The following is a 13,556-nucleotide window of genomic DNA, read 5'->3' as shown; positions in this document are numbered from 1 at the left end:
CCAAAAATATAACTCTTTTTGTTGTTATTAAAAAACAAACAAGCATGCTCAGCCCAGGTGAGAAAAAGTAACGCAAAAGTAATGTAACGCATTACATTTCACAAAAAGTAACTAACGCTATTAGTTAATTTTTTAGGGAGTAACGCAATATTGTAATGCATTACTTTTAAAAGTAACTTTCCCCAACACTGCTGATTTGCTGCTCAAGAAACACTTCTTATTTTCAATGTTGAAAACAGTGCTTAATATTTTTGTAGAAACAGTGACACATTTTTTAAAGATTTAGTTCAAAAGAACAGCATGTATTTGAAATCTTCTTTAAAGGGGTGGTTCAATGCGATTTCACTTTTTTAACTTTCATGTGTGTAATGTTGCTGCTTGAGCATAAACAGTATCTGCAAAGTTACAGCGCTGAAAGTTCAATGCAAACGGAGATATTCTGTTTTAAAGTTATGGCAGTTTATTGCCTACAAAAACGACCGGTTTGGACTACAACAAGCTTCTTCCCGGGTTGGTGACATCATAAACCCTGCAAAACACGCCCCCGGGAATACGCAACAAAGTGGGCGAGGCCATGTGGCGCAGCATAATGAAAGCGGAAGAGTTGTGTACACCGGCCATGAGTGGCGCGACGCGTCAAAAGATAATAGAACCCATTATAATCTGTGATATTTTCTACACTGGATGCGATGCTGAAGACAGCTTCCAGAATCTACACGAGTTCAATGCTGGATTTACACAAAGCTAGGCTTTTACTGAAAGATGGAGCAGTTCCCACTTTAAAAGCAAACTGTGTTTAAGTACGAACCGACGTTTTATGCCGGGGCGGCGCCGCCATGTCGCCCCCTTACTTGTAAATGAATACATACTTGTCTTTTGTTTTGTTTCTGCAAAAGTGGAACATTCACATTTTTAAGTATCGTTTGCAGGGAACAGAAGCTTTTTATAGCTGTTAATTTTATTTTTTTAACTAAGTTTTGTAGAATTTCTATTTTTTGGATGCGCTCGCTGCTGCTTCATCAAGAATATCCAAATAAAAGATGTGTTCAACACGCTAGAAAAATCATTCATTTATTCGTTGGAAACGTTTAAATTATGCAACAAGCATTGTAGGCCTACAACTTTGCTTGTAAATATTCCTTTCCACGATCCCAGAGAATAGCCAGTTAGCTGTATTATAGTGCATACTAGGGTTGCCACCCGTCCCGTGAAATACGGAATCGTCCCGTATTTACATACAGGCAAAATGACGCGTCCCGTCATCAGCGTCCAGTGGGTTTATCGTATCCGGCGTCTTCTCGTCAAGTCAATACGGGACGCGATTTGTCCCGTATTTTACATAGGTCCACATTATGCAGCATCCCATGCAAATCATTGTGTGAAGACGTGTCCTATTCTGCCCCTGATTGGGTAATACTCGCTGCCATCGTTGGTTTGATTGGTTTGTTTCAGGTTCACGGGCCGTGAATCACGGCCAATCAGAGTCAGAGGAGGGCGGGACGCCGCCTCGCCGGTTCTTTTGTCAGAGAATCCATTTGAAACGATGGCGGAGGCAGGTCCAGATTTTTTTTTATCACCTCAATTTTTTTAATTGATAATGTTTCATATGCTGCCTATTAAGAAATAATGTTAATAATGTACATTAATCATGTTATGGTATGATTTGTTTATTAAGGTTAAGTTGTACAGTCAGACACATAAGCATTACTTTAATAAGAGTTAAGAGAGATATATTTAATTAATCAAAATATAGTACCTATGTGAATAAAATAAACAACTATTTGTTATGCTTAACCAATTTAAATAATTGCATCATTTAATACTATAGAATTAACAATAGACTATATAAAAAAATGGAATAAATAAATACATAAATATATTTACTTACCAATAATAAAAATGTTGTTAAGTGTTTTACTTAAATAAGAAATGTTTGTAGATATTATGTCATTTAGGTGTGGTTTCACTGTTTGGATGGTGTTACTGCAAACAATGCCAAATATTTTAGCCAAAATCTTTGTTCACATCACTCTATAAAATTACTCGAGTTAATTAGCAATTTCTTATCCTATTCCCCTCTGGGTTACAGCAGCTGAGTTAACGCAGGTGTTGGCCTATGTTTATTATTGTCATAGCTGTGTATTCAATATGACCACTTAAGTTGTGATAGTGAGAGACTGATTGCATCTGTTCACACTGATTTCAATAGCAGATATCTTACTATAATGTCCATTGGTATCAATCTTAATATTTTTATGAAAACATGTTTTAAGTTATGATATACCACCACTGGCACGTCATCGGGACCGTGGTCATCGTGGCCCCGAGGGGTGTGGCCCCCGCTGCGGCAGGCGTCCCTTATTTTTCTGTATTAAAGGTGGCAACCCTAGTGCATACTTCAACAAACGTCTCTGTTCATAGACAAACTGCTGTTCATGCTATAAATTAAACGCTACCTTTACAAAAATGCGACTACTCAGTCATGTATTCGGCTACAGTAAAGCTTTAATCAGGATAAAACTGTATATTGAAAGCTAACAAACAGCAGTGACAGCATATCTAAACACTTTGACACAAATACTAAATGAAATACCATTCATAAACGTCCTTTAAAAGCCGCGATTGCTGTTCATTTGGGTCTGATTTGGGCACAATTTGATACAGCAATATAATCAAATTGAGCATAAAATATAACCGAAGCGCACGTAACCGGTAACAAATGGTAAGGGGCGTGGCATTTCCGGACGCTTCAGCGAATCACGATGGCTCTGGATTACACTGGGCCCACTAACCAATCTGAGCACATTGCGTATTTTGGAGGGAGTGGCTTCATAGAAGCAGGAAGTCAAACGAGCCGTTCATATGACAGTGGAAACAGAGGTGTAGAATAAAGCTAAAATATATGAAAAATACAGCGTTTTCAAAAAAACGAAGCATTAAGACATGTTAAACTGTGCCTTAAAAACACAATCAAGCCTAGAAAAAAACCATTGAACCACCCCTTTAACATTATGTCTTTACTGTCAAAAACATGGGAAAAAAAAAAACATTAATTCAAACATTTGCTCATAATATTACATTGTATATTATATGATTGTATATATACGGTGTCCTGGAGAGCCACAGTCCTGCAGAGGTTTGATTCAACCCTAATCAAACACACCTGAACAAGCTAATCAAGTTCTGAAGGGCTGCTAGAAAGCTATAGGCAGGTGAGTTTTTATCAGGGTTGGAGCTTAACTCTGCAGGACTGAGGCTCTCTAGGACTGGAGTTTGTCACACCTGACCTGGACTGTTTCATAATGAACCGAAAAATTGGATAACTTAAAGTCATTGTCTATCGCAGTTTCGTCTATCACTCGACAGGCAGTTTGGTCGCTTTATTAGAAAGTTGTTGTCTTTAAGGTGCGGGTATAGGCCTTACTTCACCCCCACCCCCTGTAGTCAAGGACCCCCTACTACAGTATTAACTATAAATTATGCATAATTACATGCAACTAACCCTAAACCAAACCTTAATCTTAACACTATATTAAGTACATAATTATAATTACTCTTAAATGCTTAAATGTTTAATTATACTGTAACAAGGATACCTTAAAATAAACTTAATGTTGTACTTAAGGTCCTAAGGTCTAATTTTGCAAAATATTTTGTGATTGAGTGATAAACACCAGTGACGATATTGTATGCCTCATCTTCATTCGCTGCAAATTGAATATGGTGTCGACCCTGACTGAGGTCTATTAACTCTTACATGCCATTAATCACTCTTCACTGCTAGTAAAGACATGGTGCACTGCTCATTAATAACACTGTTAAACAAACAACAGCAAACTTGCTCAACTAGTAACCTCAGCACGTGGAATCCCAGACTAAATCATACCATCAATACTGTTTTCTCCAGGACCAGTTGAATGTGTCCAAGTAATTAGTGTATTAGATTTCAGACAGTGTAGTGTTAATATTGGCTGCTGTGTGTTAGTGTCTAGTACCTGGTGGAGCTCCATGCACTGCACACACACACTGCAGAGAGTTCCTTCACTCCGAGGCCTCGGGCAGAGGCACCATGCCGGGACATGCAGCCTTCTCCTCCTTACTGTGTGCCGGCTCCTGGGCCGCCGGGCCGTTCGTGCTCGTGTTCACAGTCAAGCTCCGACTCCGACCCGTGAGCTTCCGCAGCTCGCTGGCAAAAGACACGCCCTTACGCTTGTCCTCGCGGGCGATCTGAGAGACGGGTCACGGAAAAACAAATGCCATTAACATACTGAAACCGAGAGAGAAGACAAAATTATTTCCTAAGCAAGATTGTTCATGCACCACTGTGATAAAGTCTAAACAAATATTGCACAATTTTTGCACCAATAATCTGTCAAGTTAAAAGAATTTCAACTTTTACACGCAGTGCCGCTCATCAATGTCAGTTCCAAAACAGTGGACCAATCAGAAGAACTGAGAGGCGGGGCAAGCCGTGCAAAGTTCTGTTTACAGTTTTGTTTGTTTGTTATTGCATCACTAAAGCTCTAAAACGTGTCTCGAGACCCTTGCATTCTGCGATGCGCTTTTTATAAAAACCACTCCTGAGCGCCGTCTCGCGTTTCAGACGCAAAGGCGTGTTCTGTGTGAAGACTTTTTTTTGTTTTGTTTTTGAAAGAAATTAATACTTTTATTCAGCAAGAATGCATTAAATAGTTTAAAAGTGACAATGAAGACGTTTATAATATAACAAAAGATTTCTATTTCAAATATTTCTATTACAAATAAGCACAACAGTTTTCAACATTAGCTGTTTCCACTCAAAGTTGCAAATTTAACTTATGAGCAAAATTGGAATATAAGATAAAACACTTGCAAATCCAGCAGTGTCCGGATGCCTGGTGTTTGGGAGCGCAATCATGTGAGACACTTCAGGTCATTATACCAAATCATTTAGATGACAGACTTTGGCTCAGGCATTTCAGAAAACCAAACCAACATTTGAGATGCTGGGATGAGGTCCGCTGGTTAGTCCAGTTATCCAATCACATCCTCTGTTGATGCAGTCACGTGAGTTTTTTTTGTTACGCATCAACAGATTTATTTAGTTTCCATCATAGTTTATGCAAATGTCTTATCCTATTATGTGCATTTATGCACTGTTTTTCATTTATGCATTTATGCATCCAGCGGTTTTTATGCAATATCCCAAAATGCGCATAAAAATAGGTTGACAGAAGCATAGCTATTAATAAGAAATGTTTCTTGAGAAGCACATCAGCATATTAGAATGATCATGAAGGATCATGTGACACTGAAGACTGGAGTAATGATTCAGCTTTGCATCACAGGAATAAATTACATTTATATAATATATTACAAAAGAAAACTGGAATTTTAAACTAATAATTTTTCACAATATTACCGTTTTTAGACTTGGTGAGCAGAAGAGACTTCTTTGAAAACAAAAAAATTCTTACTGACCACAAACTTTTGAACGGTAGTGTATATATTAGTTTTGGGATAAAGATCCATTCATAGGCCCTGTTTATAACGGGTATTAAGAAGTGTTTTGGTCGATCACAAGTGGACGACGCAATTGGAATTGCGCAAACTTATTTTTGTCCATTAGATCAGTGGTTCCCAAACTGGGTACGTACCCAGGGACGTGAGGGGGGTGCTCAGGTTGCCCGGGCAATGCTCATATGCCCTTCTCGACTCACGGCCCTTCCGAGGTAAAAAAATAAATAAAAAATCGCAAACAAATTTCATGCTGATTAAAAAAAAAAAAAAAAAAAAAAAAAAAAAAATCGCAAAGCCTATTCACTTCCATATTCGGGCACTCGTCAAAGTTAAAGTAAGGGGAAGGGCAAACTTGTTTACTGGCTGCACCTGCACGCGACCGGCACCTAGCTGAGCCTGCATGAGCGGCACTAAAGGAGATTGTCGCGGTTGTCGGGTGAGACGACTTAACGTTGTCGGAAAGGTGAGTAAGGTTATAATCGTTAAGAAAACAACGAAAAAACGAAAACTGTGGGAAAAAAAATCGTTTAACTAATAAAAATAAAAACGAGGCATTACAAAAAAAAACCAGGGGTGTTGGTAGGGGAGTGCCCTTGTTTTTAGGTCAGAGCAACTGCCCCTCAAAATTCCTGTGCACGTCCCTGCGCGTACCCCTGGGGGTACGTGAGGTGACAATAGGGGGTACGCAAACAAAATGCTGAGTAGTTCATTTAATTCTACTTAAAATAATATTAAAATCAAGCATGTATTTCATTGCCAAAATGCAAATCCAGTCATTTAAAATTACCTCATCATTTGACAAAAATGACTCTATCCACACAAGCAGCATGCATAAGATTGCGTGCCGAATCTGCTGCCTTAAATCGCGCTAAATTACTGCCGTTCTCGACAATGCACCTTTGTAAAAGTGGGAATTTAGCACTTACTCGCATGAACAAATATAGACACAGATAATGGATTCATTTCGATTTAAGACTCAAACTTTCTCCGGTACAAAAACATATCTTGTGTGAGTTCTTGTATTTAATTATGATAACGAGCAAGAATGCAATTGTTCCCAAATATCCACATGACTGCAAACGTGACATTATTATACAACAGGTCAAAAAAAAAAAAAAAATCGTAGCCTACATTTTAAACACAGTACTGTCAGTATTTACTCTATTTTGCAGTGAAATAATAGTTCTGACGAAAACCACAGCAGAACTACAACACACGTCTGTGTTTCATGATTCAATGATTCATTCACAGCCATTCATTACTGAATGAATGACTCGATGATTCACTCATAAAAACAGTGACTTGCTTCCACCTACTGGCGGTTATAGTTTAATATTTATAAGTTTTACTTAGTTTTTCATTGCATATTTCTCTATTGAACATATTTTATTTAAAAGATTATTTATTTTATAAAGTTATTCATAAAGGTAAAAAAAAAATGCACTGGAAAATAAATTTAGGGGGCAAATATTGTCCCTTAATGGCAAAGGTGTGACTGCAGTCAAAGTGGAAGAGAGGGGGTATGCAGAAGGATGGTAATCCCTTCAGGGGGTACTCCAAGATAAAAAGTTTGGGAACCACTGCATTAGATCAAAAGTTCTGAAAAAACCCATCCATAAACCCTCTCCTTGAAGAAATCAGGACAGAAGTGGTTGAAAGTGGACAAAAGAGACGGATTAAAACACCAGGTGTAAACGGGTATGTGTCTGCCTCGTCCATACCAATACCAGGTGTAAACAGGGACATAGTGAAGCAACATAAATGCATCATTTTATTTTCAGATGTTGTTTTGCTTGTTTTTCAAGCTGGAGTTTACCTGCTCTTTGAGCTTGAGAATGAACTTCCCGGCGCCCTTCCACCGGCTCTGAGCCTGGAACACACACTCCTGGTCCTGCAGCACACGCTGACACGCTTTAGCGGAGGATGATTTCTTACCGCCCGCGTCTTTGGTAACCTCCTCCATAAGGACGTAGTCACATGGGTTAGGGTTGCTCAGGATGCTCAGAGAGTACTTGGCTTTGCTCAGAGTCTACAACAGACCACAGCAGCTTAGACAATTTGATATCAACATGACAGAAATGAAATCTTCCAGCACTGTTACAGTGATTCTCTGACCTGCTGGATGATGTCCTGGGCTGTGCTGTAACGGGGGGCTTTGATGACAGTGTGCGGCTGCTCAGGAGAAACATCATGAACCTGCACGAAGAACGTGTCCTCCTCTCCACTGCTCACCTCCTCCACCCCCTCCGTCACTAGATTCTTCTCATTGAAGTTCTGCTATGAGCCACCAGGAGGAGCAACAGATCAAGAGTTAAATCTAAACTAAAGTAATGGGTGTGGATCTTATGAGGTCTGTACAGGTCATTCCTGTTATGAGTTACATTTCCATTATCCTAAAAAATCATCCTCCATTAGATGAAAAAAATAAACCACATTTTGAAAGCTGGAAATAATTCTGGGTTTCTTTCGGTTTTGTTTTTCAAAATATCATGAGATTTGAATAAGATTTTGAATAACCGGAGTGAATGTTGTCATTTCTGTCATGTCCAGGTTTATCATTAACTAAAACTAAAACCATAAAAAAAAAAAAAAATGTTATTTGAAATAAAATAAACTTTAATTTTCATCTAGTTTCTAAGGCAACATGACTCATTTTTTAGTTTAACTTGATATACTAAAATAAAATGAAAACTGCAATAAAAAAGTAAATAAAAATGACAGATATATTTTTAAAAAACTAATAAAAATGGCAAAAAATACAAAACTCAATAAATTATTAAAGTAAAATGGAAAAAATACAAATGAATTCAAAATATGAATAATAACTATAAACTAAAATAACACCATGTCATATCGCTGAGTACTTCTAACACAGAACCTAAAATATTTATTAATAAAGTGACAGTTTGTTTCTTCAAATTTTCTTTAATCAAAATTTTTCAAACAAAACATATGGCATTTATGGCATGGTATACTGATAACCAATTAAAAGGTTTTTGTTTATCTTGTCAGTCATATCTCTTTAACAGTTCGTAGAATGATTTCTGAAGGATCAAGTGACACTCAAGACTGGAGTACATTTTACATTTTAAAATATATTTAAATAGAAAACAAATGCAGCCTTAGTGAGAATTATTGACGTTTTTCAAAAAAAAAAATCTTTCCGATCCCAAACTTTATTCATCTTTCAAAAGTTGAAATGGTACTGCATAACAGGAATGACCCCTAGAAATCTACTTAATGAAAGCAAGCACAATCTGGGAAAAGAGTTGTTACCTCTTCCTTGGTTTTCAGGCATATTCTGCCCACATATCCTTCCTCTGGCTGCCAGCTGTGAAGAACTTTCAGGAGCCGTTCGTCGTTCGCTAGGGGGCGCTGCTGAGGAGCTTTCTTTGACTCGCTCTTCTCCTTCGACAGAGGCGTTCGCTCCTCCGTGAGGAAGTAGTTGAAGGAGGTAGTCGGAAACAACTGGCAAGAGAGAGACTATTTCAGCACGCGTTTATGCGCTAAGGAATGAAGAAAATGTGAACTAGACCGGTAAACATTGAAGAGAACACAGTTTGTTCCTAATGAGAGAATCATTTTCCAAGAGGAGGACAGTTTGGCAACTGGCTGTACTTCCAGTGTTAATCCGAAACACAATTTCAGAACTCATATAAATCGATTCTCAGGAATTCCAAAAGAACTCTGAATCCCCGATAGCACCACACACAGAGTGCTTACACTCCTTCATCTACAGTAGTTGAGTGCGTCCTCTCACAGAGCCCTCAGACAGGCGTGTGCTAACCTAAACTGGCTCGGTTCAGTTGCGTTGACACTTACAGAGTCCAGAAGCTGTTTGGCCGTGGTGTATTCATCAACGCACATTACGGTGAAGGGTTCAGGGCCTGGAACTCCATGCACTGTCACTTTGTGCTGCTGAGCGGCGCGTCTTTCCTCCGTGCTGAACAGCTGACAGGAAAAAAGGGAACAGAGTTCACATTTTTTTCACACTCCAAACCTTAAGACATAACGTGCTGTTAAACAAAAGAGCACATTCTTTATATCTTTTCAGAGATATTAAACAACTGCTGACAGTTTACATAAATAAAATGATTCAGTCATATTGTGTATACAGCCAGGGTGTCATGCACCTACTGTATTTTATTTTTTATTTTGTGGAGTCGACACCAGTGGCGAGAAAAGAAGTGACCAAAAAGAAAAAACGTTTTAATAACTGTACACAAGTATAACACAGTTTCTGCCACAGATTTTAAACACTTTTTACCAATGATGTTTATAATAATGTATCAATATACAGATAAATATAAACCTTTTTGTTCCCCCTATAATGTTTTTTTTTTGGGTCCAAATCTACTTCACTGAAAAATCGGAAATACAGTATATATGTATGTATATATATATGTGTGTGTGTGTGTGTGTGTGTGTGTGTGTGTGTGTGTGTGTGTGTGTGTGTGTGTGTGTGTGTGTGTGTGTGTACACACATATACACACACACACACACACTTTTTCTCAGTATTTTTCCATATTTTTGCAGTTTGAATGGGCATGGCACTTTTGTATACAGTAGCATGCCTATGTCTTTATGATTTCCTGTTTTTAATTAAACTAGGCTGCACTCGGATGACAGGGACTGAGGGAGAGGAATGCAGCACATTCCAGAGTTTTAAAAACATTGGAAATATTTGCACAATGTTTTCTCAAACATACTGTCTACTCCCCTGTGGGACTGAATGGCACGTATAGGGGATTCATTAATGTAAACTGTTTTATTTCTGCTGTCCAGTTCCACCAGTACTACATGTAACACAAATACGTGTCTGTGATCCTGACAACCGTGTGGTTTATAAGAGGGTTTTGCATGCTGTCTCACCACAGACGCAGGCAGCGGTCCTCCGGTGGGGCTCTCTTCCGTTCTGCGGCTGAAGATGAATAGACTCGAGACCTCCAGAGCCTCGTTGTGCAGGTTCCTCAGCTGCAGGTGTCTGTAGCCTGGAATAATCAACAGAAACAAAATGAAATATACTGGACAAAGAGAAACTTATCTATTGAATTAAGAAACAACAACAACACAAAAAAACAATATTTCATTTAATGCAGTAAATGATCAAATGGAGTAATTTGAAGGCCATTATTAGTATGTGATCAATAAGTGATCATCCAACATGTGTTGACAGACAATAAAAAAATATATATATATATTAAAATGTTTTATTATATACTATAATAATTGAATATTAACGCTAAAAAAAAGTCTGAATGTTTATATTATATATATATATATATATATATATATATATATATATAATGCTGTTCTTCGATGCTGTTCTTTTAAAACAAATAAAAGTTTTCCATAAATAAATAAAATAAGCAACTTTTTTCAACATTGATAATAATAATAATAATAATAATAATAATAATAATAATAATAGTGCTGTCAAATGATTAATCGCTTCCAAAATAAAAGTTTGTTTACATAATATATGTGTGTGCTGTGTATATTTATTATGTATATATAAATACACACACATGCATATATATATTTAAAATATATTTATATATAAAAATGCTTATAATATAAATGTATATAAAATATAAATAAACATAAATATACATGTATATATGTAAATATGTCTTAAATAAATACATGTATGAGTGTGTATTTATATATACATAATAAATATACACAGCACATACACATATATTACACAAACTTATTTTGGATTGTGATCAATCATTTGACACCACTAAATATGATAATATTAAGAAATGTTTCTTGAGCAGCAAATCAGCATATTAGAATGATTTCTGAAGGATCATGTGACACTGAAGACTGGAGTAATGATGCTGAAAATTCAGCTTTGCCATCACAGGAATAAAATACATTTTAAAATGTATTCAAATAGAAAACAGTTCATTTAAATTGTAATAATATTTCACAATATTACTGTTTTTACTGTATTTTTGAATAAAATTTTCTATTTTTCGTCAAATAAATGCAGCCTTGGTGAGCAGAAGATAAACATAAAAAATATATATTTTAGTGTAGAGTATGTAAAATGTACATTCTGAAGATCACCGTTATCAAACTATAATCGGTCTTCTACCTGGTTTGAGGGTTTTGAGGGGAAGTATCCTCTGAGCGGTGACCTGCGAGCTGTTGTTCTCCACGACAGCAATGCGCAGAAACGCCATATCCTCGAAGTGCACGTGGAACAGGAAGTGCTCATTCCACATGGGATTGAGTGTGTTGCGGTGTATGGGCTTGGTACGGAAATGGCAGCTGTCTGCCGGCATACCCAACACCTCCACTTCTACACAGGGACTGCCGTTTGAGTTACCCGGACACACGTTCTGCCCTGAAACAATCTGTGTGCACATGAATTCAGTAATGTCTGTTAGATTAGCTGGAGTAGCCAAAAGCAGTTTTAACACTAGTAATATGGGATACTCAGGGCTCTTACAGTGACAGTGTAGAGCGTAGGGGTCATGTTCTCCAGGTCTCGGTCCAGAGGGTAAAAGTGCTGATAGAGGGGGCAGCTTCGCTCCCACAGGACCGGAGGCTTCAGTACATAACCACAGTGACCATTAGCCTCAAACAGAGCTGCGTTCAGCTGCATTGGCAGGTCTAGAGGAGAATATACCATCCACATTCAATTACAATCTCAAAAATTGGACTGAATTCTTGAAGTCATCTTGTTAGAGTAATGCTCATCAACATCACATCTGAATTATATTTATAGACAGTTGACTGATTTGGTATAGCATACTTCAATTAAATGCTAACAATAAGAAATTAAAGGATAGATAAACCAAAAATGAAAATTAGTTCATTCAAGATTCATTTACTCACCTTCATGTCATTTTAAGCCTGTATGCATTTCTTTCTTCAGTTGAAAAAACAAAAGAAGATATTTTGAAGAATGTAGGTAACCAAACTTCACCGACTTCACAGTATTTTTTTTTCCATACTATGGAAGTCTGGATACCCATATTCTTCAAAATATCTTCTTTTGTGTTCAGCAGAAGAAAGAAATTCATACAGGTTTGGAACAACTTTTTTTGGGTGAACTATCCCTTTAAGCCTTAAAGGGATAGTTCACCCCAAACAATTTTTAGGTCAAGTCAACAGGCACTAAAACCAAAATTCTTCAAAATTTAATTTTTTTACGTTCAACAAAAGAATGAATGTCATACAAGAATGACAGGAGGGTGAGTAAATGATGACGGAATATTAATTTATGGGTGGAGCATCCCTTTAAAACAAAAATACATGCATTTTATGTAGTAAATGTAATATGATTAAAAATGTTTAAAATAAATACTGCTGCTTTCATGGAATACTACAAAATAAATGGTAATATTGAATTATTATTTATTGGTTTACTTCAAATAAAATAGTACGTTTAATTACGGATCTATTTAAAGGTGCGATTTCTGAAAAACGCTGTTGAAAGTGGATTGGTCCGAGCAGAACAACACACTTGTAGCCAATCACCAGTAGGGGGCGTGTCCTCTCATGATGGGGGAGGAGAGAGAGTGAGCAAGAGAGGCATTTGAAGAAAGACTATAGAAAGAGAGATGGCTGAGAGACATTACAAAAGAGAAAAGGTCAGAGAGGAATATCACAGGAAAAAGAAGGGATATGATCAGGCAAGAGCTTTAGGATCCACGTTAATATTAGAAAATCTTTCCAGCGCTGGAGAGACCCAAGCAGGAAGGCCTGAAAACAGATGCCAAGGTTGCGTTGTTTCTGCTCCATACGTGAGTAATATTGGTTTTGCTTCTCCTATGATAAAGAGAAATCCACTCTTGCATTGTGTTTGTGCATTTTGGCGGCGGAGCATTAAAGGCAGGGGTGTGTTTGAGTTGATTTAAAATATCAACAATGATTCTCAGAAATCGCTTACTGCACCTTTAATGAATATTAGTACACTGGGCTTCCATATTGACAACTTCTGTGAATCAATCAGTCAGAGATGCTTTATAACTATAAATAACCACATAAATAACAAAGCGCAGTAAAGCCATACACATTCTAGCTGCAAATGGTCGCG

General features: G+C 37.3%; 1 protein-coding gene across 1 annotated transcript in view; it reads right to left on the bottom strand.

Moving 5' to 3' along the window:
* The window catches only part of plce1 (phospholipase C, epsilon 1), a 107,423-nt gene that overhangs the window by 3,823 nt on the left and 90,044 nt on the right, over positions 1 to 13,556 (bottom strand). Inside the window, 8 exon segments of the mRNA XM_048171365.1 lie at positions 4,101 to 4,227; positions 7,316 to 7,528; positions 7,615 to 7,773; positions 8,776 to 8,967; positions 9,322 to 9,450; positions 10,373 to 10,491; positions 11,607 to 11,868; positions 11,964 to 12,127. Coding sequence (XP_048027322.1) covers positions 4,101 to 4,227; positions 7,316 to 7,528; positions 7,615 to 7,773; positions 8,776 to 8,967; positions 9,322 to 9,450; positions 10,373 to 10,491; positions 11,607 to 11,868; positions 11,964 to 12,127 — 1,365 coding nt within the window.

This window comes from Megalobrama amblycephala, linkage group LG20 (genome assembly GCF_018812025.1).
Source record: "Megalobrama amblycephala isolate DHTTF-2021 linkage group LG20, ASM1881202v1, whole genome shotgun sequence".
Taxonomy (NCBI): Eukaryota; Metazoa; Chordata; class Actinopteri; order Cypriniformes; family Xenocyprididae; genus Megalobrama; species Megalobrama amblycephala.
Note: the sequence above shows the minus strand (reverse complement) of the source record. Positions and strands in the feature narration are given on the sequence as shown.